Genomic DNA, 27,912 nt, shown 5'->3' with positions numbered 1-27,912 from the left:
AATAAATGTATGAAAAATCATGAAAACAAACACAGTTTCATCAAAATATTATAGTTTTAAATTCGTTTTTAATAAATTTTGTCATTATAAGAATAAATCTATGAAAAATCATGAGAACAAACACAGTTTCATCAAAATATTATAGTTTTAAATTCGTATTTAATAAATTTTGTGATTATATGAATAAATGTATGAAAAATCATGAAAACAAACACAGTTTCATCAAAATATTATAGTTTCAAATTCGTATTTAATAAATTTTATCATTATATGAATAAATGTATGAAAAATCATGAAAACAAATACAGTTTCATCAAAATATTATAGTTTTAAATTCATTTTTAATAAATTTTGTCATTATAAGAATAAATCTATGAAAAATCATGAGAACAAACACAGTCTCATCAAAATATTATAGTTTTAAATTCGTTTTTAATAAATTTTGTCATTATAAGAATAAATTTATGAAAAATCATGAGAACAAACACAGTTTCATCAAAATATTATAGTTTTAAATTCGTATTTAATAAATTTTGTGATTATATGAATAAATGTATGAAAAATCATGAAAACAAACACAGTTTCATCAAAATATTATAGTTTCAAATTCGTATTTAATAAATTTTATCATTATATGAATAAATGTATGAAAAATCATGAAAACAAACACAGTTTCATCAAAATATTATAGTTTTAAATTCGTTTTTAATAAATTTTGTCATTATAAGAATAAATCTATGAAAAATCATGAGAACAAACACAGTTTCATCAAAATATTATAGTTTTAAATTCGTATCTAATAAATTTTGTGATTATATGAATAAATGTATGAAAAATCATGAAAACAAACACAGTTTCATCAAAATATTATAGTTTCAAATTCGTATTCAATAAATTTTGTCATTATATGAATAAATGTATGAAAAATCATGAAAACAAACACAGTTTCATCAAAATATTATAGTTTCAAATTCGTATTTAATAAATTTTATCATTATATGAATAAATGTATGAAAAATAATGAAAACAAACACAGTTTCATCAAAATATTATAGTTTTAAATTCGTTTTTAATAAATTTTGTCATTATAAGAATAAATTTATGAAAAATCATGAGAACAAACACAGTTTCATCAAAATATTATAGTTTTAAATTCGTATTTAATAAATTTTGTGATTATATGAATAAATGTATGAAAAATCATGAAAACAAACACAGTTTCATCAAAATATTATAGTTTCAAATTCGTATTTAATAAATTTTATCATTATATGAATAAATGTATGAAAAATCATGAAAACAAACACAGTTTCATCAAAATATTATAGTTTTAAATTCGTTTTTAATAAATTTTGTCATTATAAGAATAAATCTATGAAAAATCATGAGAACAAACACAGTTTCATCAAAATATTATAGTTTTAAATTCGTATTTAATAAATTTTGTGATTATATGAATAAATGTATGAAAAATCATGAAAACAAACACAGTTTCATCAAAATATTATAGTTTCAAATTCGTATTTAATAAATTTTATCATTATATGAATAAATGTATGAAAAATCATGAAAACAAACACAGTTTCATCAAAATATTATAGTTTTAAATTCGTTTTTAATAAATTTTGTCATTATAAGAATAAATTTATGAAAAATCATGAGAACAAACACAGTTTCATCAAAATATTATAGTTTTAAATTCGTATTTAATAAATTTTGTGATTATATGAATAAATGTATGAAAAATCATGAAAACAAACACAGTTTCATCAAAATATAGTTTTGAATTCGTTTCTAATAAACCTCTTCATTATATGATTGACTATAATAGAAAGAAAAATTGTAGAGCAAATTAAAAAAAAAATGATTTCTTGTATGGTAGCGATTAGCTTTAATTTTGTTGTTTGTTAAATAGGAAAAGTAAGTACCATCATAATTTATTTGCGTCTACATACTTTCACTAATAAATGTTTACAGAACCATATCAGTACTAAAAAGAAAGTACTAACAACTGTTGAAGACATGTATATAAAAAAATGTATTATTAGGAAGTAATTTTTTGTCATTACATGAATGGTATTAGAAAAAAAACAATTTAAGTAAATTACAGTATATATACGATGTGTTCTTAAAAAGTCTTTACACTAACTTTAACCGAAAATAATGCTAATAAAGGAAGTGAACAAAATATGAAACATTATGACATTTTTTTATCTGTAATAGAAAGTTAACATTAAGAACAGATTAGAGGCATTTGAGATGTGGATCTACCGAACAAAAAATTTGGGAATTCCATGAACGACAAGAAAAACTAACGAAGAAATTGTGATGAGAATAAGAACCACAGAAGAATTAATTCATACTACCAGAAACAGGATATAATGATCGCAAACATTCATTAATGGATAGAAGAATTAGAAACACGAAATTTTATACGATAAAATATTCAAAAAACATTTTTTTCAATTTACCCAATCAAGTTTCAGTATATAAATATGATTACTAATATTCTATCAGAACGCGCTGATACATGTTTTCCTTCAAAATTTAACTCCTCATAGAAAGACAGGATTCAAGTGGTTTACTAAGGCAATGCGGAAAGAAGTTTATCTTAGAAGACAAAAGTTTGGGTCTAAAAAGTCAATCTTGAATTGGTATAGATACTGTTAATTGGTTAAAGACTACCGTAGGTCCCTTAAAATGACAAAAATGAACGCATATGAACAAAATATCAATGAATCAGAAAACAAGAGTGAATATTGTTGGAACATTGTATATAAAGGATGTCCAGTTGCAAAATTAAGATTTAAAATATTAAAATAAGAAAAAAAAACTACAGAACATATGAATTTCTAATTTTAGTCAATACAAGGTACACAAATGCGGGTTTTATTTTGTAAAAATTACATCGTCCAAATGTTGACCGTTACGTCGGACACATTCTTGGAACCTGGCTTCGGTATTTCTTGCCACTCGCTAGAGAAGTGCCGCCTAGATGCCATTGACTTCGCGAACGAAATTTTCTTTTAGTTCAGAGATTGTCGCCGGGCTTGTAGGGGTAAGATCCGGGGACTTGGGTGGCCGAGAGATTTCATCGAAACATCTTATCAATTTGCTAGGGAAAAAATCACGAAGCAGCGCAATGATCTCCCTAGCAGTTGCTGATACTATGTCTGTGAAGTGAATGCAGGATGTTCTCTCAATGTTGGAAATAAATAATCGTTAAGCATTCGCCACTAAGCAACACCGTGTACGAAAATTGCTTTCTCTTGACGATTTTCAAAAAAAAATAGGGTTCAATTATTCCCTTGCTCGACAACGCACATCAAACGGTCACTTTGGAACTGTGAAGTGCGTGTTTATACTTCCATTCAAAAGAAAATGGGCTTCATCACTGCAAAAGATAGTGTTCAATGTGCGAAATCGCTCCAAAATCGCCTCTCAGAAATTTTTACGCATATTGTGGTCATTAGGATTAAGCGCTTGCACAACTGAAATGGAATTTAAGATCTTTCTTCAATATTTCGTGCAGTATAGTTTTTGGAAGCCCCAAGGCAGCCGCTCTCTTCCGAACGGACTGACGCGGATTATCGCGCAAACTTGCCGCGACGAGTTCAATGTTTTCATTCGTTTTCGACGTTCTACTGGGTCCAGGTCGTGGGTTGTTTTCTACTGAACTTGCTGCTCGGAACATTCGCATCCATGATCGAATCAAATCTTCATTTGGAGCTTCGAATATTGTAACGTGAACGAAATTTTCGACGAGCAATTGCACACGCTGCCCCCTCCCCGCCCCTCCGCTCAATTGTGTCGAAGAAATTCGAAATTTTAAACATTAAAACAGAGCGTCAACCACGATGGATTCTAATGAATTCAATACATTCTTCGCCAGCATATCCGAAACTTAATATCTGAATGTCAATTTGGGTTTCAGAAACAACCATTCAGGCAATCTTAAAGGTTAACGTGTGAGCTAACTAAAGCCTTTGACTGCGTGAGATTGGACATTTTTTTGATTAAGATGAAACATTATGGATTCCAAGATAGAGAGTTGTAGTTGTTTCAATCTTATTTGTAAAATCGATTGCAGTACGGCAGCTACAACAACTGGAAATCTAGTATGGCATTGATGAACGAAGGAGTCCCTCAGGGTTCAGTGTTGGAACCACTACTGCTTCTACTATCGTTGATCATGAAGATGTCAGAGTGTAGCTAAATCTTGGTTTGTTCACAAAAATTTGAAATTAAACGAAGCTAAAAGCGTACAAAATAAGATTTAGTTCTGGAAAGCGAGGTACCAAAGAGGGAAATCTGTTAAATTATTTGGAATCGAATATAAACTCACTAAGCTCAAACATTTCGTCACTGTTTTTTGTAATGAGACAATTGCGGTCCTCTATTGATAGTAACTGCTTTACGATTTACTTTGCTTTGATCCACAGTCATCTGGCTTATGGTATATGTCTATGGGGTAACTGTAGCAGAGTCCAAAGGGTTTTAACTCTTCAGAAGACTGTTTTGCTTATTAATCACAATATAAGAAGTCGAGTACATTGTCGCGAACTCTTCGCGGAATATGAAATCCTACCATTATAGATACGAGATAAGGCAACTCATTCTGAAGTTGATAGTTTACCACCAGGGGTACGGGTAGACTAATTGTACCATTTTTTAGGCTACATCAAACAAAACATAACAAATTTGACGTTAGATGGTATAACAAGTTTCTAGAGTTAATAACTAACGATAAGAACAAATAATCAAATAAACCATGTACAAAATTAGAAATTAACAATTTAGTTAACTAACCATGAAATTAGTGGCACCAATCTTTTGCTAGAATCAGAGTAATTGCCACGCATGCTCGGAACTGCGATCGCAGCGCTGCCACTGTTTAAAATAGGAAAAGAATTTATAATGTGAATTCAATTCAATGAATTGATGTGTATCGGTAGACAAAACATCGATGTTTTTTCATTTAGTGAACATCGATGCTTGATAATCATCGGAAGAAAATCATCGATGTTTTGAAACATCGATGTTTTCCTAAAAGAACAAAAAAGGAATAAAAAAACAATTAAGATCATATTTTCATGAAAATATGAAAAAAACATTGTAAATTAACTGATTTTGCGTAATATCTGATAGGTAAATACAAGTTTTTGTTTTTCTAAAATTCATTGGTAAAGAAAATCCTGAAATTAATTTTTAAAGTCGAAAACGAAACCCAGTTATTTTTAATGTGTATTTAGCTGTATTACCTAATTAAAAATTATCTGTAATTTTTTTATACATTTCAACACAAAAATAATTAGGAGAAAAACAAGGTTATGAGCTTCAAAACAAACTTTATTAAAAAGAGATAAATTTTACAATTTAAGTTGTAATAATAAAATTAAAAACAAAAAAAAACAATATATGTAGAACAATTGATCAATTAATATTAAAAAGATAAACATTTTGAAAAAAAATATTGGGTATTAATATTTGAATACTACTTGAAAAATAGGGTAAGTGTCCTTCTTCATTTTCCAGAAATCCAAAGGGTTCTGCTGAATCTCCTCGTTTGGGAAATTTAAGTATTACGAAAGTTCTTCGGGCATTGATTTATCTATTGATTGTTTTTTTTGCCATGCGCTCTGAATTCACTCAAAACGTACCACAACCTTCTTTATTCATGGGAGGGGATTCAAATAATGAAATAATTAGACTTGGCTAATTTGAAATTTATTAATTGAAGTAGCTTTTCAACAACTAGGAATTATTGAAATTACCAAAACATCGATGTTTATTCAAAACTATCGATAACTGCAAAACATCGAAAGAAAATCATCGATTGAAAAAACATCGATGTTTTCGTGAAACCATCGATGTTTAAATAACGAACCATCGATATCCATCCCTACACTACATATAACTGACGTACTGGAAGGAAAATATGTTTGTAAAACAGCTAGTGTTCGACATATTTAAATATCTATAATAGGATGACTGAATAACTAACAATTATTTATTGACAGCAATAATATGTCGAATGTCCTTTATCTTCACGGATCGTACAGGAAATTGATGCAACTTAAACGGTTACCCACACGCCGATTAATAAACTATTAAAACGGCAATCACGTATTCATTTCCGTCAAACGATGACACATACACTAGTCTTCGATACCAAAATCAACTTTTTGCAAGGAACTTTATGGCTCACATTGATATGTAGTGGCACAAATGACGTTAACAATAAAATTATCGTCCAATTGCTCGTATTATTTGTTTGCATTGTTGAGCAATTACGAGGGTGGTTCAATTAGAAACTCACACTTTCAATGGACCAAATAAATAATAGTCGCCTGGCGGAAAATCGGAATATTTTACTGTTTTCCAACCCAATTCGTTCAACGTTTCCATCGTAATCCGAGGTGAATACGATCTGGCGTTATCTTGTAGCACCTACGAATTGAAATATCGCGTTATTTTGATCTGTAGACAGGTTTCATCGTGTTTTTTTGGAGGTTACTTTAATAGCGTTTCCAGTTCAATGTTCAGTGAGAAAATGAACCGCAACTACTCCTCTCGTGTTCCAGGTACACGGTACACAATACCTTTCCCACTTACCTTCTCTTTAAACTTCGTCTTTGGTTTATATTTGGTACAATAAATTTTCTTTCTCTTCATACCGCTGTAGGAGACTCAAAATTCAGAAGTCTTGGTACCCATTAGTGATTGGTCACTCATACACGACGAGTTCTACCGGAAATCGAGTGTAACTTTGTTATTTTAAATAGAACACCCTGTATATTAATACATTTTTGAAATATACGTAAAATTTTAGTATACTTTTGTATAAAAACTTTTTTGAAAAATGAATACTTTTTGAGTTATTAATTTTTTTGTAAAAAATTTGACCCCTATAAATTATTTTTTTACGAGAATACCCTTAAAGATATGGAAATGGTTCCTATTTGGTTGCTTTAAGCAAGGTCAGACGTATTTGAATCTATGTTGAAAAATTTTTCATTCTATACAGGGTGTGTATAAAAAATGTTCAAAGTTTAACTTCATAAATATCAAATTTATTCATTTTTTTTTTCTATTTTAATACATTCGGGGCAAAAAAATGAGGCAAATAGGGAAGTATAAATGAATTATCCTTATTTTTTACCCCTGAATGCATTAAAATAGAAAAGACCGGGTGATTCTATTTAAAAAAATAAATAAATTTGATACTTATGAAGTTAAACTTTGAACACTTTTTATACACACCCTGTATGAATTGAAAAATTTTTCAACATAGATTCAAATACGTCTAACATTGCTAAAAGCAACCGAGTAGAAACCATTTTCATATATTTAAAGGTATCTTCGTAAAAAATTACTTTATAAGGGTCTACAAGGGCCAAATTTTTTACAAAAAAATTAAATAACTCAAAAAGTATGCATTTTTCGAAAAAAGTTTTCAGACAAAAGTATACTAATACTTACTAGATTTCAAAAATGTATTAATATACAGGGTGTTCTATTTAAATTAACAAAGTTACAGTCAACTTCCGGTAGAACCAGAAATTAGCCATCTTTGAAAATATGTTAATTAAAAATATCGTATCCAAAAACCCAAACGTAGAAATTTTCATGATTTTACTACAAGTATTTTCCTATATAAAGATAGTTTTAACTCGTCGTATAGTAACATTTTTTTAATAGCGATCAAGTGAATGATTCCTAATATTGAGATTAATTAGTTAAGCTGTTCAACTACCGGAAACCGATTATCTATCGAAATAACACATAACAAGACACCCTGTTTATTCTATTTATACGGAAAATTGCAAATTAGTGGCACGCCACCATTTAATTATGATTCGATTCATTTATTTTCGAATTTGCTGTTTCCTTAAAATTGCTCAAGTTATTTCTCATTAGTCGTCTGATTTGAATTGAAATAAAAAAAATTTCTGTATTGTATTGCGGTATTATGTAAGCCTTTGTGTTCAAAGGAAGTAAAATTCTATGTTTCGATACGTACCAAATATAAATCGTTAGAACTTCGGTGTCTCGAATTGCTATGAAAACTAAGTAGAAAGATACAATAGTACATAAGAATCGATTCATTTATCAATAATTCGATTCTCAGGGATTCATGTCATATAAATGTAATCGATAGTTTGTTTACTTTAGGAACGAAGCGATTCATATAATAGTTCGGGGGCAGACACCCATTTATTGTCAATCATTTTATATCGACTGATAATTTGTAAAATACTTGAGATGATTATATTATAAATCACTGTAAATGTCAACTGCGGTACCGAGGTTTGGTAACCGCAGCCGTCCACACAACCATTTTTGTTCATTATATTCGATTCGTTCATCATATATAATCGATTAATTTAGATCCGCTCCATATGGAATCGATTTCTATCGATTGAATTCATATATATTCCATTCCTACCATTGTTATTCATATATATTCGATTCATTTATCATATATAATCGATTAATTTAGATCCGTTTCATATGGATTCGATTTCTATCGATTCAATTCATATAAATTCCATTGCTATCAATTTTATTTATATAGATTCGATTCGTTTATCATATATAATCGATTCATTTAGATCCGTTTCATATGGATTCGATTTCTATCGATTCAATTCATGTAGATTCCGTTCCTACCATTTTTATTCATATATATTCGATTCGTTCATCTTATATAATCAATTAATTTAGATCCGTTCCATATGGATTCGATTTCTATCGATTCAATTCATTTTTATTCATATAGATTCGATTCATTTATCATATATAATCGATTCATTAGATCCGTTGCATATGGATTCGATTTCTATCGATTCAATTCATATAAATTCCGTTGCTATCAATTTTATTTATATAGATTCGATTCGTTTATCATATATAATCGATTCATTTAGATCCGTTTCATATGGATTCGATTTCTATCGATTCAATTCATGTAGATTCCGTTCCTACCATTTTTATTCATATATATTCGATTCGTTCATCTTATATAATCAATTAATTTAGATCCGTTCCATATGGATTCGATTTCTATCGATTCAATTCATTTTTATTCATATAGATTCGATTCATTTATCATATATAATCGATTAATTTAGATCCGTTTCATATGGATTCGATTTCTATCGATTCAATTCATATAAATTCCGTTGCTATCAATTTTATTTATATAGATTCGATTCGTTTATCATATATAATCGATTCATTTAGATCCGTTTCATATGGATTCGATTTCTATCGATTCAATTCATGTAGATTCCGTTCCTACCATTTTTATTCATATATATTCGATTCGTTCATCTTATATAATCAATTAATTTAGATCCGTTCCATATGGATTCGATTTCTATCGATTCAATTCATTTTTATTCATATAGATTCGATTCATTTATCATATATAATCGATTAATTTAGATCCGTTCCATATGGATTCGATTTCTATCGATTCAATTCATTTTTATTCATATAGATTCGATTCATTTATCATATATAATCGATTCATTAGATCCGTTGCATATGGATTCGATTTCTATCGATTCAATTCATATAAATTCCGTTGCTATCAATTTTATTTATATAGATTCGATTCGTTTATCATATATAATCGATTCATTTAGATCCGTTTCATATGGATTCGATTTCTATCGATTCAATTCATGTAGATTCCGTTCCTACCATTTTTATTCATATATATTCGATTCGTTCATCTTATATAATCAATTAATTTAGATCCGTTCCATATGGATTCGATTTCTATCGATTCAATTCATTTTTATTCATATGGATTCGATTCATTTATCATATATAATCGATTCATTAGATCCGTTGCATATGGATTCGATTTCTATCGATTCAATTCATATAAATTCCGTTGCTATCAATTTTATTTATATAGATTCGATTCGTTTATTATATATAATCGATTCATTTAGATCCTTCCAAATGTTGAAATTTGTTGCTGAAAAAAATGTTTAAACGCAAATAACTTGAAAATTAAGAGGAATTCGAAAAAACCTGTCATAACAAAAAATGTAGAGCACAAAATTTTCTACAAAAAAGGTCTCCAGTAATTTTTTGCTATGTTCGCCCGTCATTTCTCTAGGAGGTTGTTAGTTTTAAATAAAATAATCGACCATTTTTATTTATAACACCTCGTATGTAGGTTGTAGTGATTCTTTTCTAACTACTCATCAATTAAAATACATTTTCGTACCACGCTGTATAGTGTAGTGAAGTTTATTACTTCATGAAATAGGTAATTTGAAACATCATAAGTGTTAAAAATATTTTGTTATATAAACATATATATTAGTACAGGCAAATTGGGCGATTTTGAGCTGAAACCTTAAATTAAATTGGGCGGTTTTGATTTTCTAGATTTAGGGAGGTTTTAGGATAATGAATAAGTCTAGCAACTTTTAACAATATTACGGGCACGGATTTCCAAAAATTTGTGACTTGAAACTCAAAATAATTTTTGAAACTCGAGTATCTCAAAAACGATGAGGAATTCGAAAAAAGCTGCCGTAACAAAAAATGTTTAGTACAAAATTCTCTACAAAAAAGTATCACAGGTATTTGTTCCTAACCTCAAAGTTTTTACCTTAAAATTGGTTTATACACTCAAAAATATTTTGAATCACGAATAACTCGAAAACTTCGTAGAATTCGAAAAAAAGTGCTGAAGCAAAAAATGTACAGCACAAAATTCTCTACAGATTGGTTTTCAAGTATTTTTTCCCAACCTCAAAATTTTCACCGTAAAATGGATTCATCTACTGAAAAATAATTTGAATTGTGTATAACTCGAAAACTATGAAGATTTTGACACAAACTACCGGGACAAAACATTTGAAACACAATATTCTGTACAAAAAAGGTTTAAATTTTTTCCTAACCTCAAAATTTCCATTATAAATTGGGTTTGAACGCTCAAAAATATTTTAAATCGCAAATAACTAAAAAACTACGTAGAATTCGAAAAAAAGCGCAGGGACAAAAAATGTACAGCACAAAATTCTCTATTGATTGGTCTTCAAGGATTTTTTCCTAACCTCTAAATTTTCGCCGTGAAATGGGTTCATGTAATCAAAAACATTTTGAATTGCAGATAATTCGAAAACTACGAGGATTTCCACACAAACTACCGGGACAAAAAATTTAAAGCTAAATATTCTGTACAAAAATGGTTCTAATTTTTTCCTAACCTCAAAATTTCCATTAAAAAATGGGTTTGAACGCTCAAACATATTTTGAATCGCGAATAACTCGAAAACTACGTAGAATTCGAAAAAAAGTGTTGGAACAAAAAGTGTACAGCTCAAAATTCTGTATTGATTGGTATTCAAGCATTTTTTTCCTAATCTCAAAATTTTCACCGTGAAATAGGTTCATGCACTTCAAGTGCTTATGTGGCCAATATACCTCTTCATCTTGCAAGATTTTCGAAAATTTTCCAAATCGAAAATTATGCTAGTTTAGCCGAGTTCAAAATAGAGATCTTAACCATCATTATGTATTTTGATTTTTTAAAAACCTGAGATTAACTCAGAAATAGTGGCTCCAACGAAAAAATAACTACAGACCTTTTTGTAGAGAATTTTCTACTCTACATTTTTTGTTCGGGCAGTTTTTTTCGAATTCCTCTTAGTTTTCGAGTTATTCGAGTTTTAATTTTTTTTTGAGTTACAACTTCCAAAATTTCGAAAACCCGTCAGAAATCAGAAGCGCCCAATTTAATTTCGGGCTTAATACTATTTTACCTGTACTATATACAAATTTTCTTTGATGAAATTTAATGCAGATGCAACTTTACACGATTTTAATTACTCAATTGCTGGGTGTTGCTGCTCTTATAAAATATAATTAAAAGCAGTAAGCGTACAGCTGTTGTTTCTTTATTTAACCCCTGTGATCTCAACAATCCTAGAACTTGTTTTTCATTCTCATTGAAAAGAAATATACGTAGTACGGGCCATGAGTTCTTGACCCTTGTAAATAAAGTGCGTTCTCAAAAATTTCTGTGCGCTCTTCAGTGACAACTCGCAACAAGCTTTACACCAAGATTCAACTTGCTGTTTGTATGCATTTTATTATAGGAGAGCTCGAATGACCAAAATGTGTCAAATTCAGTTTTGCGCTGTTGTAAAATTTTTCATTAAAGAAGAATAAATACCATTTCAAATCAAAAACCTTCAGTCTCTGAAGACGATAACTTGGTTATCGAAACGCTCGTCAGACAGTGTAATAGTGTTTCGCTGGCGACGATAATCTTCAGAAGATGACCCACGTGGGACAGGTACACAACAATCTACACAGACAGCTTTAAAAACAATATCAAAAATGACAAAAATAACAGTAGAGTGAGCCTCTGTCAGGTACCTAGACACTACGAAGTAGAAAGCCACTCTGAAGTAGATAAACTTGCTAAAATAATAGACAGTAACAGTTCTAATACCCATAAAATCGTTGAAAGACATCATTGACACGGAGATCAGTCCAACATTTCGATATATGGTCAAATAGAAGTGATTACACGATATCCACAGCGATTTGGACAAGGATCGAGATATTGAGATGCTTGAGGCAGTCTATCCAGAAGACTATTCGTTGTACAGTTGGTACCAGACTGCAGAAATTGGGCCAAAACGGACAACTAGAGATTATAACCGGGAAGAAGAGACGATCAAGCTTCTGCTTTACATTAGCGGAAAAACGACGTCAGATGCTGGAGGACGACGCAACAAAAAACAACAGAATTAGAAATAGAAAAAGTAAAACACTTTATTCTGGAGTGGAATAGCTTAAAAATGATAAAAAAAACTATAAGAGAGTGATTAACTAGTTGACTAAGTTTTAAATTGTGGAAAATAAAGGATCTCAAGCCTTTTAACCACGATTAATGAAGATGTCTTGTTTCTACGTACATAAACATAAAACCGAATGTGTAGAATATGTTTCGGAAGCTTCTGTTAAGTTTTTATTATGTCTTGTATTCGAATTTGATGTATAAAATGCATAAAAAGGTACAACCTATGATTTAATTTTGATTGATGATTCCTTTTTGACAGAGTCTTGTCAATATTCTCTATCAGTTCCTCCTCTGGTGGTTTTGAGAACGTTATGAGTGTACGGGTATATCTACATCGACGAGAAGAACTGAATTGACTCTTCTATCGACCACTACGATGTCAGGTCTAATATTCGTCACCTATCTATCGATTATAATGAACCTGTAGTACTACTACAGTCTAAAATTGTCATTTTCGAATACCTTCTACAGCTGGTACATGTAATACGGTGTATACGTATTGAGAAGACCGAACTTGTTGGCTAGTTTCTTGTGGATGATGTTGCACACTTCCTGAAATTGTCAGATTGAGTGTTCGAATCTTTCATAGCATTTTTCTTGCACTAATTCGTGTTAATAACTTGATCCTGGATAGCCATCATGAAGCCTTCAGTCTCTGGAAAGTAAGCCATCTGTTTGAAACTTCTTTATCAACATGCGGCTGGTTGAGATCTTGATGATGTCTACCGTTTGTAGACACACTTGATCACTGTCCAGCTTCTCGGTGTCCAATCCTCAACTGCCTTGGATATAATCCGATGAAAGGTTGATTTTCTATTAAAGAATTCACGTAGTTTCATTACCTGTCGATAGTGCAGGTTAAGAAGGTCGATAAAACCTTCTTTTCGGGGTAATGTTGTTCTAATAATGGATTACTTCGGGTGGTGGCTGTTGTCCTCCGTCATCATTGTTCGTGTCAACCTCTTAATACCCTCCAGCTCTGTTTTCGTCCATTCCAAAACAGGCGAGCCATAGTTGTTGATTTCCTAGACCAAGTTTCCTGCATTTAATTGAGTCTTCATAAGTGCCTTCACTCTTTTGGTGTATTGATCCTGGATTTTAACTTTTGCCTGCTTGTGGTCCTGTAATTTGTCCTAACAGGTCCTAACCTGCACTTGGACATTGATCATTGATCATCGTAGATAGGGGATTTATTGTAAGGCAGGACTACAACGGACTCAAGGAGTCGCCCTGGTATATTCCTCTACGAATGGGTATATCGTTAGTACTGAGGAAGTTTGGACCGATTTGAAGATGTAAGTTCGTTCACCATCCCTTCATCAATGTTGAGAGGAAACTTACAAAAGTTGGATGGATTTTGTAAATCCTCAAGACCTCCACAAAGCCAGGAATGAGGTACACTATCAAACGCTTTCTTATAATCCACGAAAACAGTGTGTATATTCCGGTGATGTCTCCTTGTATCTAAACTTCGTGAATGTCAATTTATAGTAAAAACTAGATTTATATTATAAAAGAGACCAATCAACTCCAATTGGATTTTCAATAATGTATTATAGACAAATGAGAAGATTAGAAATTTATAATGGGCACATTATTCTAACATCCAGATGTGCGGCATCAATTAAAGCCATTATACATAAAAAGATATGGATAAAAAAGTCATGAAAGTCGTATTTCCTTCCGGGACACCAGATAAATTCGTTAAATTACTTTAGATAAACTTTTACAGACCAATTAAAATCCATTTACATTTGTTTATAATAATTAACCATAGAGATAATATTTATTCATATAATTGCGTTGACATTAAGATAGTTTAAACAATATTATTATTATTATTGTAATTTCATTGTGACGTTAGTAAAATACATCGAATGAACATTAAAATAAACATTTGATTTTATGCTTTATACAACATTGGATTCTTCAGTATCGCAGCAAGAAAGGGGGGCAAAATAAATCCTTTGGGTCGTGGTGTATACGAGACCCCAAATCTATATATACATACAAACATAATTTATTCAAAATTCGATAAAAAACAAGCCTAATATACAAGGGGTTGGTATTTCGAGTATTTCTATCCAATGTTCATAATTAATGTTACTGAAAAGAACAAAAAATGTTGTTTTTCGTCGATGTTGTACTGTTTTTGGTTTCTTTTGATGTTAATGGTGTTAATTCTTTAGTCAAAAACAGCGCCGAACTCAAGATCGAGCCATCGAAATATATCAAAGTGGCAAGTTGAAACTTTGTATAAATCTTGTTGAGACTTGTCACTGACACGTTCACAAAAATTTTTGCGATGCACTCATAACAATTATTAACACCTCTTCATTGTTGGAAAACCTTTGACTACCTAGATATTTTTTCAAGCCTGGGAACAGAAAATAATCCGAGGGGTCTGAATATGGCCAATATAGTGCATGAGGTAGCAATTCAAACTTTAATTAATTAATTTTGGCCATTGCAACAACTGACGTGTGAGCTGGTGCATTGTCTTGAAAAAACACTATCTTCTTATTCAAATGTGGCCGTTTTTGCTCTTCTTCTTCGCTCAATAATACTTTTTTAAGATAGTCAATGAAAATTATCCCACGCGCATCCCAAAAAACCGACGCCATAATCTTGCCTACAGATGGAACGATCTTTAGAGCCGGTTCTCTCTTTTCAGTCCAAGTGATGGATCCACGTTTCATCCATGGTTATAAAAATTCGGAATTATTTCTGTGAAACATTGCCAAAAACTCACGACGCTGTTATTGTTCGATTCTGAGGCATCTACAGCTTTCTCAAGTCCAAATTTGCAGTTAATATACGATGTACCGCACTTTTGGAAATTCCTACCATGTTTGCTAGCCCGCGCGACAATTATCGAGAGCTTTTCTTCAACATTTCTGGAATCGTCACCTCATTTGGTCCACCACTCCGTTGCTGATCTTCGCATTTCGTACGGTCTCGTTGAAACTGTGCTACCATATATTTTACTATTGATAACGAAGGAGCAGTCACACCCAGAATAGAATCTAGCTCCGCTTTTATCTTGGTTGGACTAAGGCCGTCTCTAGGTCAGGCCAGATACTTCTGGGACCATCTTGGTATGAGACCAAGAACTCATGAACTCCACTAAATATTCATTTAAAAAACATATCACGTCGTTAAAAACAAAAAAAAAAAAGATAATTAAAAGAAACTAAAGCAATTGTACTCTACATAAATTAGACACTAGTCTTAAAAAGTTACGGCATGTTTAAATTGAAGCGTACGAATTACAACATTACTAAGAGACACTTTGTAGTATTAAGAATTTTGGATTTTGCAATAACTTCTCCTCGGAGTGTACACACGATTCTACACTCGCTTTTATTTAAGCCGCTACCACACGATGCGTCGAATGCTTCCAATGATGGTCGCTGAGATGTTTGGGCGCATCGTGTGGTCGTAGTGCGCATGTGATTCGAAGAATGTTTTGTTTGCATTGGATCGTTGACCGTGGAAAATCCATATTTTGACCCGCGTCACAGGAACTCCCAACATTGGAACGGTTTCAGCCGTACGTTGAAACGCGAATCGTGTAATACCGGCTTTATAGTGTAACCTAAGGTCTTTCTTTCTTTGCACGTGTCATGGACAAAGTGAAAGTAGACGAGTGGTATACGTCTTCTAAACGTATTCTAAATATTTTTGACGGTAATGACGTAAAGTTATAGATCAAATTGATCGACTGTATTCTTTTTGAGAAAATATTGTAGAGAATTTCAGTTAAAAAATGATTTTGTTTTGTACAAGTTTTGTTTTGTTTTCCTAATTCGTGGCAAATAGTTAATTCGTTGTAAAGTAAAGTTTCGACATTTGAAATTGTATAAATCATTTTTATCAAAAACTTTATTTTCGAAATGATTGGAGAACAATCTAAAACACAATCCCGTTATGATTAATTTTAATTGTTACAGTCACTTCTTCCCAGTTTCGGTAAGGAGTCGGCACATGTGATAAAAAGGGGCCTGATGTGGCAACAACGCGACAAATTATTCAGCAGATGGAAGGAACGATACTTTATCCTCACGAGGGACTATTTGCATGTATTTCGGAGGGCTTCGGGATCAGATCGCATATCAGAGATGGGGCAATTTTTATTCAAAGTTAAACTAATCGATATCATCAAAATAGAATGGGAAAATAAAAAGAATTACAGCACGGGTGAGTAATCAAAAAATAGAAAATATTAAATTTTCATTACGCTCTATTTCCGAACCATTTATTTTTAGTTGCTTTAATCCTTGGCCGAGATGGAAAAATTTATTTACGATCTGCTGAAGGACTCGAAGACTGGTTTGAAATTTTAGAAGAGTGTATGCTTACCAGCAAAGAGAGAAGACAAGCACTGAGGTATTCGCATAATGATCATAACAAATCGAGGGATAATAATAACATACCAAATCTAGATGAATGGATAGCTTCTCGTCAAAAAATTGGTAAGCGAAATAAACCTAAACTTAGCACTTTACTCTCAAGGACGAAATCCACTAGCAACACGCCACTCCACGCCACGTGTCGAATACGTTTTAACATTTAATCCAATTGTCTGCGTCAGCCCACCACACGCGGGACGATACAAAATTCTCAGGTGTAACCGACCCGTTTTAAGACGTGTGAATAACCTTTGTTGATTATATAGACCCAGAATCTTCTTTTTCTCTTGCTGTGCAAAACTACAGCCACAGCTGCACATTCTTCTAAATATTCAGTTATAACCGACGCGTCTTAATACGTGTGAATGTCCCTCTCGGATTAATACATGAAAAGCACCGTGTTTTCCACGATTTTTGCTCATTTTATGGACTCAAAATCTTCTTTTTCTTTTGCTGTGCTAATCTACAGCCACAGCTGCACATTCTTCTAAATATACAGTTATAACCGACGCGTCTTAAGACGTGTGATTGTCCCTCTCGGATTAATACATGAAAAGCACCGTGTTTTCCACGATTTTTGCTCATTTTATGGACTCAAAATCTTCTTTTTCTTTTGCTGTGCTAATCTACAGCCACAGCTGCACATTCTTCTAAATATTCAGTTATAACCGACGCGTCTTAAGACGTGTGATTGTCCCTCTCGGATTAATACATGAAAAGCACCGTGTTTTCCACGATTTTTGCTCATTTTATGGACTCAAAATCTTCTTTTTCTTTTGCTGTGCTAATCTACAGCCACAGCTGGACATTCTTCTAAATATTCAGTTATAACCGACGCGTCTTAAGACGTGTGATTGTCCCTCTCGGATTAATACATGAAAAGCACCGTGTTTTCCACGATTTTTGCTCATTTTATGGACTCAAAATCTTCTTTTTCTCTTGCTGTGCTAATCTACAGCCACAGCTGCACATTCTTCTAAATATTCAGTTATAACCGACGCGTCTTAAGACGTGTGAATGTCCCTCTCGGATTAATACATGAAAAGCACCGTGTTTTCCACGATTTTTGCTCATTTTATGGACTCAAAATCTTCTTTTTCTTTTGCTGTGCTAATCTACAGCCACAGCTGCACATTCTTCTAAATATTCAGTTATAACCGACGCGTCTTAAGACGTGTGATTGTCCCTCTCGGATTAATACATGAAAAGCACCGTGTTTTCCACGATTTTTGCTCATTTTATGGACTCAAAATCTTCTTTTTCTTTTGCTGTGCTAATCTACAGCCACAGCTGGACATTCTTCTAAATATTCAGTTATAACCGACGCGTCTTAAGACGTGTGAATGTCCCTCTCGGATTAATACATGAAAAGCACCGTGTTTTCCACGATTTTTGCTCATTTTATGGACTCAAAATCTTCTTTTTCTCTTGCTGTGCTAATCTACAGCCACAGCTGCACATTCTTCTAAATATTCAGTTATAACCGACGCGTCTTAAGACGTGTGAATGTCCCTCTCGGATTAATACATGAAAAGCACCGTGTTTTCCACGATTTTTGCTCATTTTATGGACTCAAAATCTTCTTTTTCTTTTGCTGTGCTAATCTACAGCCACAGCTGCACATTCTTCTAAATATTCAGTTATAACCGACGCGTCTTAAGACGTGTGATTGTCCCTCTCGGATTAATACATGAAAAGCACCGTGTTTTCCACGATTTTTGCTCATTTTATGGACTCAAAATCTTCTTTTTCTTTTGCTGTGCTAATCTACAGCCACAGCTGGACATTCTTCTAAATATTCAGTTATAACCGACGCGTCTTAAGACGTGTGATTGTCCCTCTCGGATTAATACATGAAAAGCACCGTGTTTTCCACGATTTTTGCTCATTTTATGGACTCAAAATCTTCTTTTTCTTTTGCTGTGCTAATCTACAGCCACAGCTGGACATTCTTCTAAATATTCAGTTATAACCGACGCGTCTTAAGACGTGTGAATGTCCCTCTCGGATTAATACATGAAAAGCACCGTGTTTTCCACGATTTTTGCTCATTTTATGGACTCAAAATCTTCTTTTTCTCTTGCTGTGCTAATCTACAGCCACAGCTGCACATTCTTCTAAATATTCAGTTATAACCGACGCGTCTTAAGACGTGTGAATGTCCCTCTCGGATTAATACATGAAAAGCACCGTGTTTTCCACGATTTTTGCTCATTTTATGGACTCAAAATCTTCTTTTTCTCTTGCTGTGCTAATCTACAGCCACAGCTGCACATTCTTCTAAATATTCAGTTATAACCGACGCGTCTTAAGACGTGTGAATGTCCCTCTCGGATTAATACATGAAAAGCACCGTGTTTTCCACGATTTTTGCTCATTTTATGGACTCAAAATCTTCTTTTTCTCTTGCTGTGCTAATCTACAGCCACAGCTGCACATTCTTCTAAATATTCAGTTATAACCGACGCGTCTTAAGACGTGTGAATGTCCCTCTCGGATTAATACATGAAAAGCACCGTGTTTTCCACGATTTTTGCTCATTTTATGGACTCAAAATCTTCTTTTTCTTTTGCTGTGCTAATCTACAGCCACAGCTGCACATTCTTCTAAATATTCAGTTATAACCGACGCGTCTTAAGACGTGTGATTGTCCCTCTCGGATTAATACATGAAAAGCACCGTGTTTTCCACGATTTTTGCTCATTTTATGGACTCAAAATCTTCTTTTTCTTTTGCTGTGCTAATCTACAGCCACAGCTGGACATTCTTCTAAATATTCAGTTATAACCGACGCGTCTTAAGACGTGTGAATGTCCCTCTCGGATTAATACATGAAAAGCACCGTGTTTTCCACGATTTTTGCTCATTTTATGGACTCAAAATCTTCTTTTTCTCTTGCTGTGCTAATCTACAGCCACAGCTGCACATTCTTCTAAATATTCAGTTATAACCGACGCGTCTTAAGACGTGTGAATGTCCCTCTCGGATTAATACATGAAAAGCACCGTGTTTTCCACGATTTTTGCTCATTTTATGGACTCAAAATCTTCTTTTTCTTTTGCTGTGCTAATCTACAGCCACAGCTGCACATTCTTCTAAATATTCAGTTATAACCGACGCGTCTTAAGACGTGTGAATGTCCCTCTCGGATTAATACATGAAAAGCACCGTGTTTTCCACGATTTTTGCTCATTTTATGGACTCAAAATCTTCTTTTTCTTTTGCTGTGCTAATCTACAGCCACAGCTGCACATTCTTCTAAATATTCAGTTATAACCGACGCGTCTTAAGACGTGTGAATGTCCCTCTCGGATTAATACATGAAAAGCACCGTGTTTTCCACGATTTTTGCTCATTTTATGGACTCAAAATCTTCTTTTTCTTTTGCTGTGCTAATCTACAGCCACAGCTGCACATTCTTCTAAATATTCAGTTATAACCGACGCGTCTTAAGACGTGTGAATGTCCCTCTCGGATTAATACATGAAAAGCACCGTGTTTTCCACGATTTTTGCTCATTTTATGGACTCAAAATCTTCTTTTTCTTTTGCTGTGCTAATCTACAGCCACAGCTGCACATTCTTCTAAATATTCAGTTATAACCGACGCGTCTTAAGACGTGTGAATGTCCCTCTCGGATTAATACATGAAAAGCACCGTGTTTTCCACGATTTTTGTTCATTTTATGGACTCAAAATCTTCTTTTTCTTTTGCTGTGCTAATCTACAGCCACAGCTGCACATTCTTCTAAATATTCAGTTATAACCGACGCGTCTTAAGACGTGTGATTGTCCCTCTCGGATTAATACATGAAAAGCACCGTTTTTTCCACGATTTTTGTAGATTTTATGGACCCAAAATCTTCTTTTTTTCTTGTTGTGCTAAACTACAGCCACAGCAGCACATTCTTCCAAAAAGGTCGCTAAACGAACTACTCTATAGCGCTCTCCATGACGTACTCGAAGCTACTGAAAATTTTTCTATTCAACAAACTCACACAACATTGTACCACGTTAACCGATGTCGCATGGTGCGAGGTGGCGTGGCGTGGCGTGTTGCTAGTGGTTTTCGAAGCTCTACTCTTCTCTATAACTATCTCTTCAAACAAGAGGGGGGGGAATGGGAAACTTATGAAAAAGCCTGTAAGTCCGGTTCTGCTTAGTCGATTTTTATGAACTTGATGTTGATTGAAAGACCTTTGATCCAGATATAAAAAATATATAAATCCTAAGCAATTCAATCAGAAACGTGATTGCTAGAGGACGTTGTTCCATATAAACAAGAAGCTCATTAACTCAAATCTCGATAACGTAGTAACCTTTATAAATTAATAAAATGTCGTGTTCTCTTCCAATCGGAGTCTAAAATTACTTATATTTAACTATATATTTAAATTACTTATATTGTAACTTCAGTCATCTATCAATGGGTTATTTTGAATTAGTTTACAAAAAAGATGCCCTGTAGATCATTATTATTGTCCATTGTTTACACTTATCTACCAAATGGCTTCAAATATAAACAATAGACTAAAGTCCAAGTACAGTAACTTATTTGTATCAGTAGCTTTTAGCCTTCGTTCTCACAATCGATTATATTCCACTAATCTTCGTATTTGGATTCCATTTGTGGATTTAACTATTGATAATGTCTCCATATTTCGATAATGAACAACTATTATATGTTATTTTTTCACCAAAATCATTTTTAACTCCAATTTTATACAAAATACGGACATAAACCTTCCGAAAATTACTTTTAAATTAAAATTAACAAAGCTGTGAAATTATTTATATACTTAAAATTACAATAATCGCTCAATTACCTCCAGATTTCACTAATCCCAAGAAAAAAACTTGAAAATTTCAATTAAATAACACATTAGATAATCCTGAAACTTTCATTACGACTTTTTTCGGTTTTTAACGTACATCGCGGACATTTTCGACCGATAATTTTCTACGGCTTTCGTCGTGGATTAAACCTACAGAAAAGTGCAATTCGCTTCGACTTTTGGTGATGAAGCACCATTTCGAGGTACCGGGTTTCGCTGGTTTTCCGAACTCAATCTTTGTCGCTACAGGATGTACTTCGTAAAGGTCGCTGTGCCAGAAAACATCGATGCTATCCGTAAACTCATATTGCAAGATCGTCATGTGACATACCGTGAGATTGAAGCATATTTGGGCATTAATTCTACTCGTATATACTCAATATTTCATGAAAATTTAGCTGTCAAAAAGATTTGTTCGCGTTGGATACCGCATAATTTGACAATCGTCAATCGTGGTGCTTCAAAAGATGTCTATAAGATCGTGACAGAGGATCTATGCATATAAATCCGAAATTAAACAACAATCGATTGTAAAAGTCTTTCAAATCGAACCAAATGAAACAAAAGTTGTTCGAGCACGAAGCAGTTCGAAGCAATTGGTCGCTTGGTTTTTCTTAATAGCTGGACATATCGCCGCTGGTCAATTAGAGCAACTTAGAACGCTCAATTCTGAATGGTACACCAGAAGTGTTTGTCTGAGGTGTCAGGAAAACCAATCGTAGAAGACGAATCATCTTCCACCACGACAATGCGAGCTTTCACATAACAAACAAGCAACCCTCGTACTCTGAGCTGTCAATTTCTCGATACACATTGTAGCAGACAAATCAAATGTTTTTTTTTATAATTACGTGCCAACGTTTATTCGCAATGTATCCATAAAAAGTATTTCGTTTCAGATTTAGGACGATTAGTATCAGAAAGAATGAATTCAAGACAAGAAACGGTCAGAAGACGGTTAAGGCCACAACCCGAAGACGATTGGATACCTCCACCTCTAGATAACCGTTTATCTCGTAAGTTTTATTATTTCAATATACAGAAATTTAATGATAATTAGATAGATTAAACAATGTAGAAAATTATGAATCTCACCTGAAATAGAAACTCCGTTATTTGTTTGTTAATAACGTAATAGTTATTTAATTTTAAACACTGACCTTTCACTTTAATTACTTTACGTTTTATACATGAAACATTTTTTATTTGCATCGCTTCCTCTTCTACCGCTTCAATGAGATAGAAAGAGAGAAAGATTCGTTGGAAAATTTTTAGGTACTATAACGGAAATTTGTTATAGGGGGAGGGTTTGTTTGAGTTGGCCCCGATATAGGAGCTGCTCCTCTGCACGGCTGGACTAGTGGTGGTTGCGAGAGGTTGTCCTGTCCTTTTTTAGGTTTTTTTTATTGTTTTTTGAAAATTTTAGGTTTTATTTTTATTTATTTTAAATGGGGGACGTGCAGGTACAGTTGCGGCTGCATTATTCTTCATCTGCGGCCATTTGGCATCGGCGCAAAAAACTTGCAACACCGACGATCCCACTTCAATCTAAAAAGCACAACTTATAACTGACTTGAAAAAAAAATAAATACTTTAATTTGAATTTATTGAAAAAAATAATAAAATTCAAGCTTTTATTCAGTGGAGGGATTGCGGGCGAGAATGCCCTATGAGGGCCGTTTTTGTTCAACCTCCGATAGCCTATAAATAAAAAACAAGTTCATATAAAACAATAATAAGAGATTGAGACATTTGTCACATCTGTGGACAAGCTTTTCAATATCCTCTTCAAAGAAAGTTGCCGCCAATGATTTAAATTAGAGTACAAAACAGACCTTGAAACTTCTAGAAATTCCATAGACTGAGCAGTAATGGCGAATCTGCGGTTTTCCATCTGTCAACATATCATTACGGCCATCTTTAAATTTTCAACACCATTCACGCACAACACCATCAATCATGAAGTTTTCCCCATACACACGACTCATTCTCCGATGGATTTCTGCAGTATTATTGCCTTCAGCCTGTAGAAAACGAATCACACTTCGCACTTCACGCATTTATAATGGCGGACGTGTTTACGTGGCTGTGGCACAACGCCGACTGACGCCTGAATGTAAACAATGGCAGAGTGTGTAGTGAGGGAGCTCCGTCTGCACGGAGAGATCGGAGGTTGAACAAAAAGTGGCCTTCGTAAATTTATTAGACGAATTCTGGTTCAGCTCAAGATATAGTTCAATTTAAAATATCAGCTTCAGAATAGAATTAAACATAATTATCTTTGGACTCACATTGGAATGTTTTCCTTCGAATTCAATATTCAAAACACAAGATAATTCATTGTTTATTGATAATTTCACAAGAAAATATAACTCGTAGTAAAATCTATTCAAAATTGTAAACACGGCAACGTAGCACTGTTTACGTAAACAATTTGAATATGGTGACTAAATCAGTAGTTATTTATCTATGTCACTAAAATTTTACAACCAACAAATACGTTTAGTAGTGAAGTACAAAATGTAAAACTTGTTTTATCTTTTGTTTTTAACATAATATATTAGAGAAGTCAAATCGAAACAATACGAGGGTAATCCGATAAATTTTTCAACAATAAAGTACTTAATGATAGTTTTTTAGTCGGTGTATTGGTCTGTTCCTTTGAAACTTCAAAAAATTCTTTCGAAAACAAGGGAAACAGTAGATTAGTTAGATTAGAAACTTTAGGTTTGACATAACTCCACATGAAAAACTCTATAAGTGTTAAATCGGAACTGTGCGAAAGCCAACTTATGTCACCTCTCATGAAAATCAATTTGCCAGGAAAATTTCCACCAACTCGTGGCAGAGATTTATTGGAAGCGTGTGTAGTTGCTTCGTCTTGCTAAAACCATGTTCTTTGTTTATAATCATTAATTTTTCACAGTTACGGCGCGTCTAACATCTGCACATAAAGATCCGATTCACTGTAACTTTCCGCCCCTTTTCATCTTCTTCAAGAAACTAAAAGTTTTAAATTTCTTGCGCTGAGATCGCAGTCCATACCGTGTTGACTTATCTATTAAGATAAAAGCGAGTTTCATCCGAAAACTATCTGTTGGTAAACGTTGGAAAGCGCCCGATCATACAGTTTACAAAATCAAGCCTTCAACTAGTATCCTGAGGCAACAATTCTTGCACGGAACTGAATTTTGTGAATTTGCAGCCCCAAATGTTTATGTAAAAAGCGAAATTATATTAATGAGCACGCGTTTGAAGCAACAGCAGACTTTCGAGTCAGGCTCGTCACGAACAGACCGAGTAACACAGTCTACGAATTCGACCGTTCTAGAAGACCTCGAACGCCTAGATTTTGGTTTATCCAGTATCGATCCGATCTCTTCAAAGTTCTCGACTCACTTTCCAATCAGTCGAGCGCCTAGTACTTCATTTGAGTTACGAATATTACAGAATTTTCTACGCGTTACTGCTCGCACAACGCTCTATAGCGAGTAAATTCCCAGATCTCAGCCTACCGATTGACATATCTCCCGCGTCCCTCTGAATAGATGCGCTCACGCTATAATCTATACAAGGTGGACTTTCTTTTGAGACACCTTGTATAATATAACAAAAAATACGTTTTTGAAATGATTTACAATAGAAAAAAAATTTTTTTTTCATCTACTATCCTCCAATTTAATAGTCAAAAAGTTTTATTAGTTAATTTTCTCTTTATATTCATAACTAGTCTCGATGTAACATAACCTAGCTTTTCAAAAATAGCGTCGCTATTTTGGTCCATATCTATGATATTTTTTCTATCAATTTTTCGTTTGATTGTGATTTCTTAATCATTAACACCAACCCCATTGACGTTAGTTATAAAAAAATTTAATTATTTCATTTGATAATAAATTAGTATTCAAGTTTTTGAATTTTTATATTGCTTTCTATGTACTTTGATTATAAAGTGACTGTGCGTATTAGGCACTTATTAATTTAATATTTTATTTATAATTACGACAATTAGAAAGATTCCAATCACTTTATAGTAAATTTTTTTTTACAATCTCTACGGTTCGTTCAACAAAAAGAAAGTGGTGATAATTTTTAAATAACCTCGTACTAACGCTTTCTAAATAATCTAAGCGGTACGTTTAAAATTTTTTTATGGGTAACACATCTAAATGATTTTGTAGGTATATTGAAAAATATTAATCTCCTGTTTTCAAATTAGTTTTTCAATAATTTTTGGACGAAATATAAAGTTTATCAAAATTTTGATAAAGACTTTTAAAAAACTAATTTGTAAACAGAAGTGACCTAAAATCAAAAACATTGATATATCAAAAAGTCTAAGAAATAAGAAATTAAAAAAATTAAAAAATATTTGTCACGAAAATACAATATAAAATAGAAAAATAAAAAAAAATAATTAGAACACCACTGGATTTAAAATAAATCTTCAATGATTAATGACTTATTGTTTCTTACTAAGTTTGCACTTTGTAACAAAAAGTATCATTCATGACATCTTAATTATTTTGAAAGTGATGTACAGGGTGATTTTAAGTCGAAGCTCCAAAAATATCTAATGCAATAAAAAAACAAAATATTTCTAAATTTAAATAGTTTTCTCCTAAATCCCTTAGGTAAAAGGTTTGTTATATTATTTTATTATATTTTCAACTGAATTTCCTATTATAGTTCTTCCAATATCAATTGCAGGTTATAAAAATCCTTGCCGACAATTTTGTTTGATCTACCATAGGCGTAGATATCTCATTTTATTAATTTATTATTGTTATAAATACTTTTAAAAATATGTATCTGAATATTAAATTATAAAACGTAAATAAACGAGTAAAATGGGTTTACCTGTAAGAGGAGTTGGTATAAACAGGATACCAGACATGAACTGAGCCCGTTTTGTACCCCATTCGTCTATTAGAACTTCAGTAGTCTTTTATGCCCTGAGTATTTATGAAATATTGATTGCTCCTCGTATAACTGTCTTCCGCAATTGATATAGGACGAATTATACCAACCATTTTATCTTCTGTGTGACAGCCAACTAGCAGGGAAATTAAATTTACCATCAGAAAATGAAAAGGTTCTATAAAAGTGGTCCAATCAATCAGCTGATCTAACTGAAACTTGTTTAGTATTAAACCAAAAGTAACTAGGTTTCTCCCTAGAAACGCAACTTGAAGGTAATATAAATGGCGTCAAATCGATAACGATGCAATCTTGATAAATCGATCAGCTGGATTTCATCTGCGCATGCTTGTAACATTAAGTTAAGATTAAAGATATAGAGAGAGTTATATTTATGGGGAATAAAGACAGAATGATGGACAGATGTTCTCTCTCTCTCTCTCTCTATCAACAGTCTCTATATCTTTAATATCAACTCAATGACTTATAGTCACGATTTTTTGCGGGTCTGATAATGAATCAGTTTGGGAACGGTTCGCGTAGAGGCTGTTTCAAAATGGTTGTTCACGGCTAGCCCGTTTTTAGTAACATCTCTATATACGCAGATAACATCTTGTAATTTATTTATTACAAATCAGTTATAGCACTTCTTGGGTTTTTTTACAGTACTAGAAGTTTGGGTTACTCAACTTCCACGCGTCTCGGTATTTTCGCAAAATTTCGTCATTGAATAGGTTTTAAAAAGCAGCGCAGTAAAATTCGATTACTAATTCATACGCAATCGATTATTTTGACCCGCAATCGATTATTTTGATATTTTTGCTTCATGTCAAGCTGCCTTAAGAACTAAAATGTTGTACAAAAAATTTACTTTCGGTCAATTCGTTTATTATAAATTG

General features: G+C 32.8%; 1 protein-coding gene across 1 annotated transcript in view; it reads left to right on the top strand.

Moving 5' to 3' along the window:
- LOC130896846 (uncharacterized) overlaps positions 1-27,912 on the top strand; it is a 75,043-nt gene that overhangs the window by 42,778 nt on the left and 4,353 nt on the right. Inside the window, exons 2-4 of the mRNA XM_057805186.1 lie at positions 16,801-17,047; positions 17,116-17,322; positions 22,993-23,109. Coding sequence (XP_057661169.1) covers positions 16,801-17,047; positions 17,116-17,322; positions 22,993-23,109 — 571 coding nt within the window. The remainder of the gene's footprint in view (positions 1-16,800; positions 17,048-17,115; positions 17,323-22,992; positions 23,110-27,912) is intronic.

This window comes from Diorhabda carinulata, chromosome 7 (genome assembly GCF_026250575.1).
Source record: "Diorhabda carinulata isolate Delta chromosome 7, icDioCari1.1, whole genome shotgun sequence".
Taxonomy (NCBI): Eukaryota; Metazoa; Arthropoda; class Insecta; order Coleoptera; family Chrysomelidae; genus Diorhabda; species Diorhabda carinulata.
The sequence above is the reverse complement of the archived record's forward strand: the minus strand, read 5'-3'. Positions and strand labels throughout refer to the sequence as shown.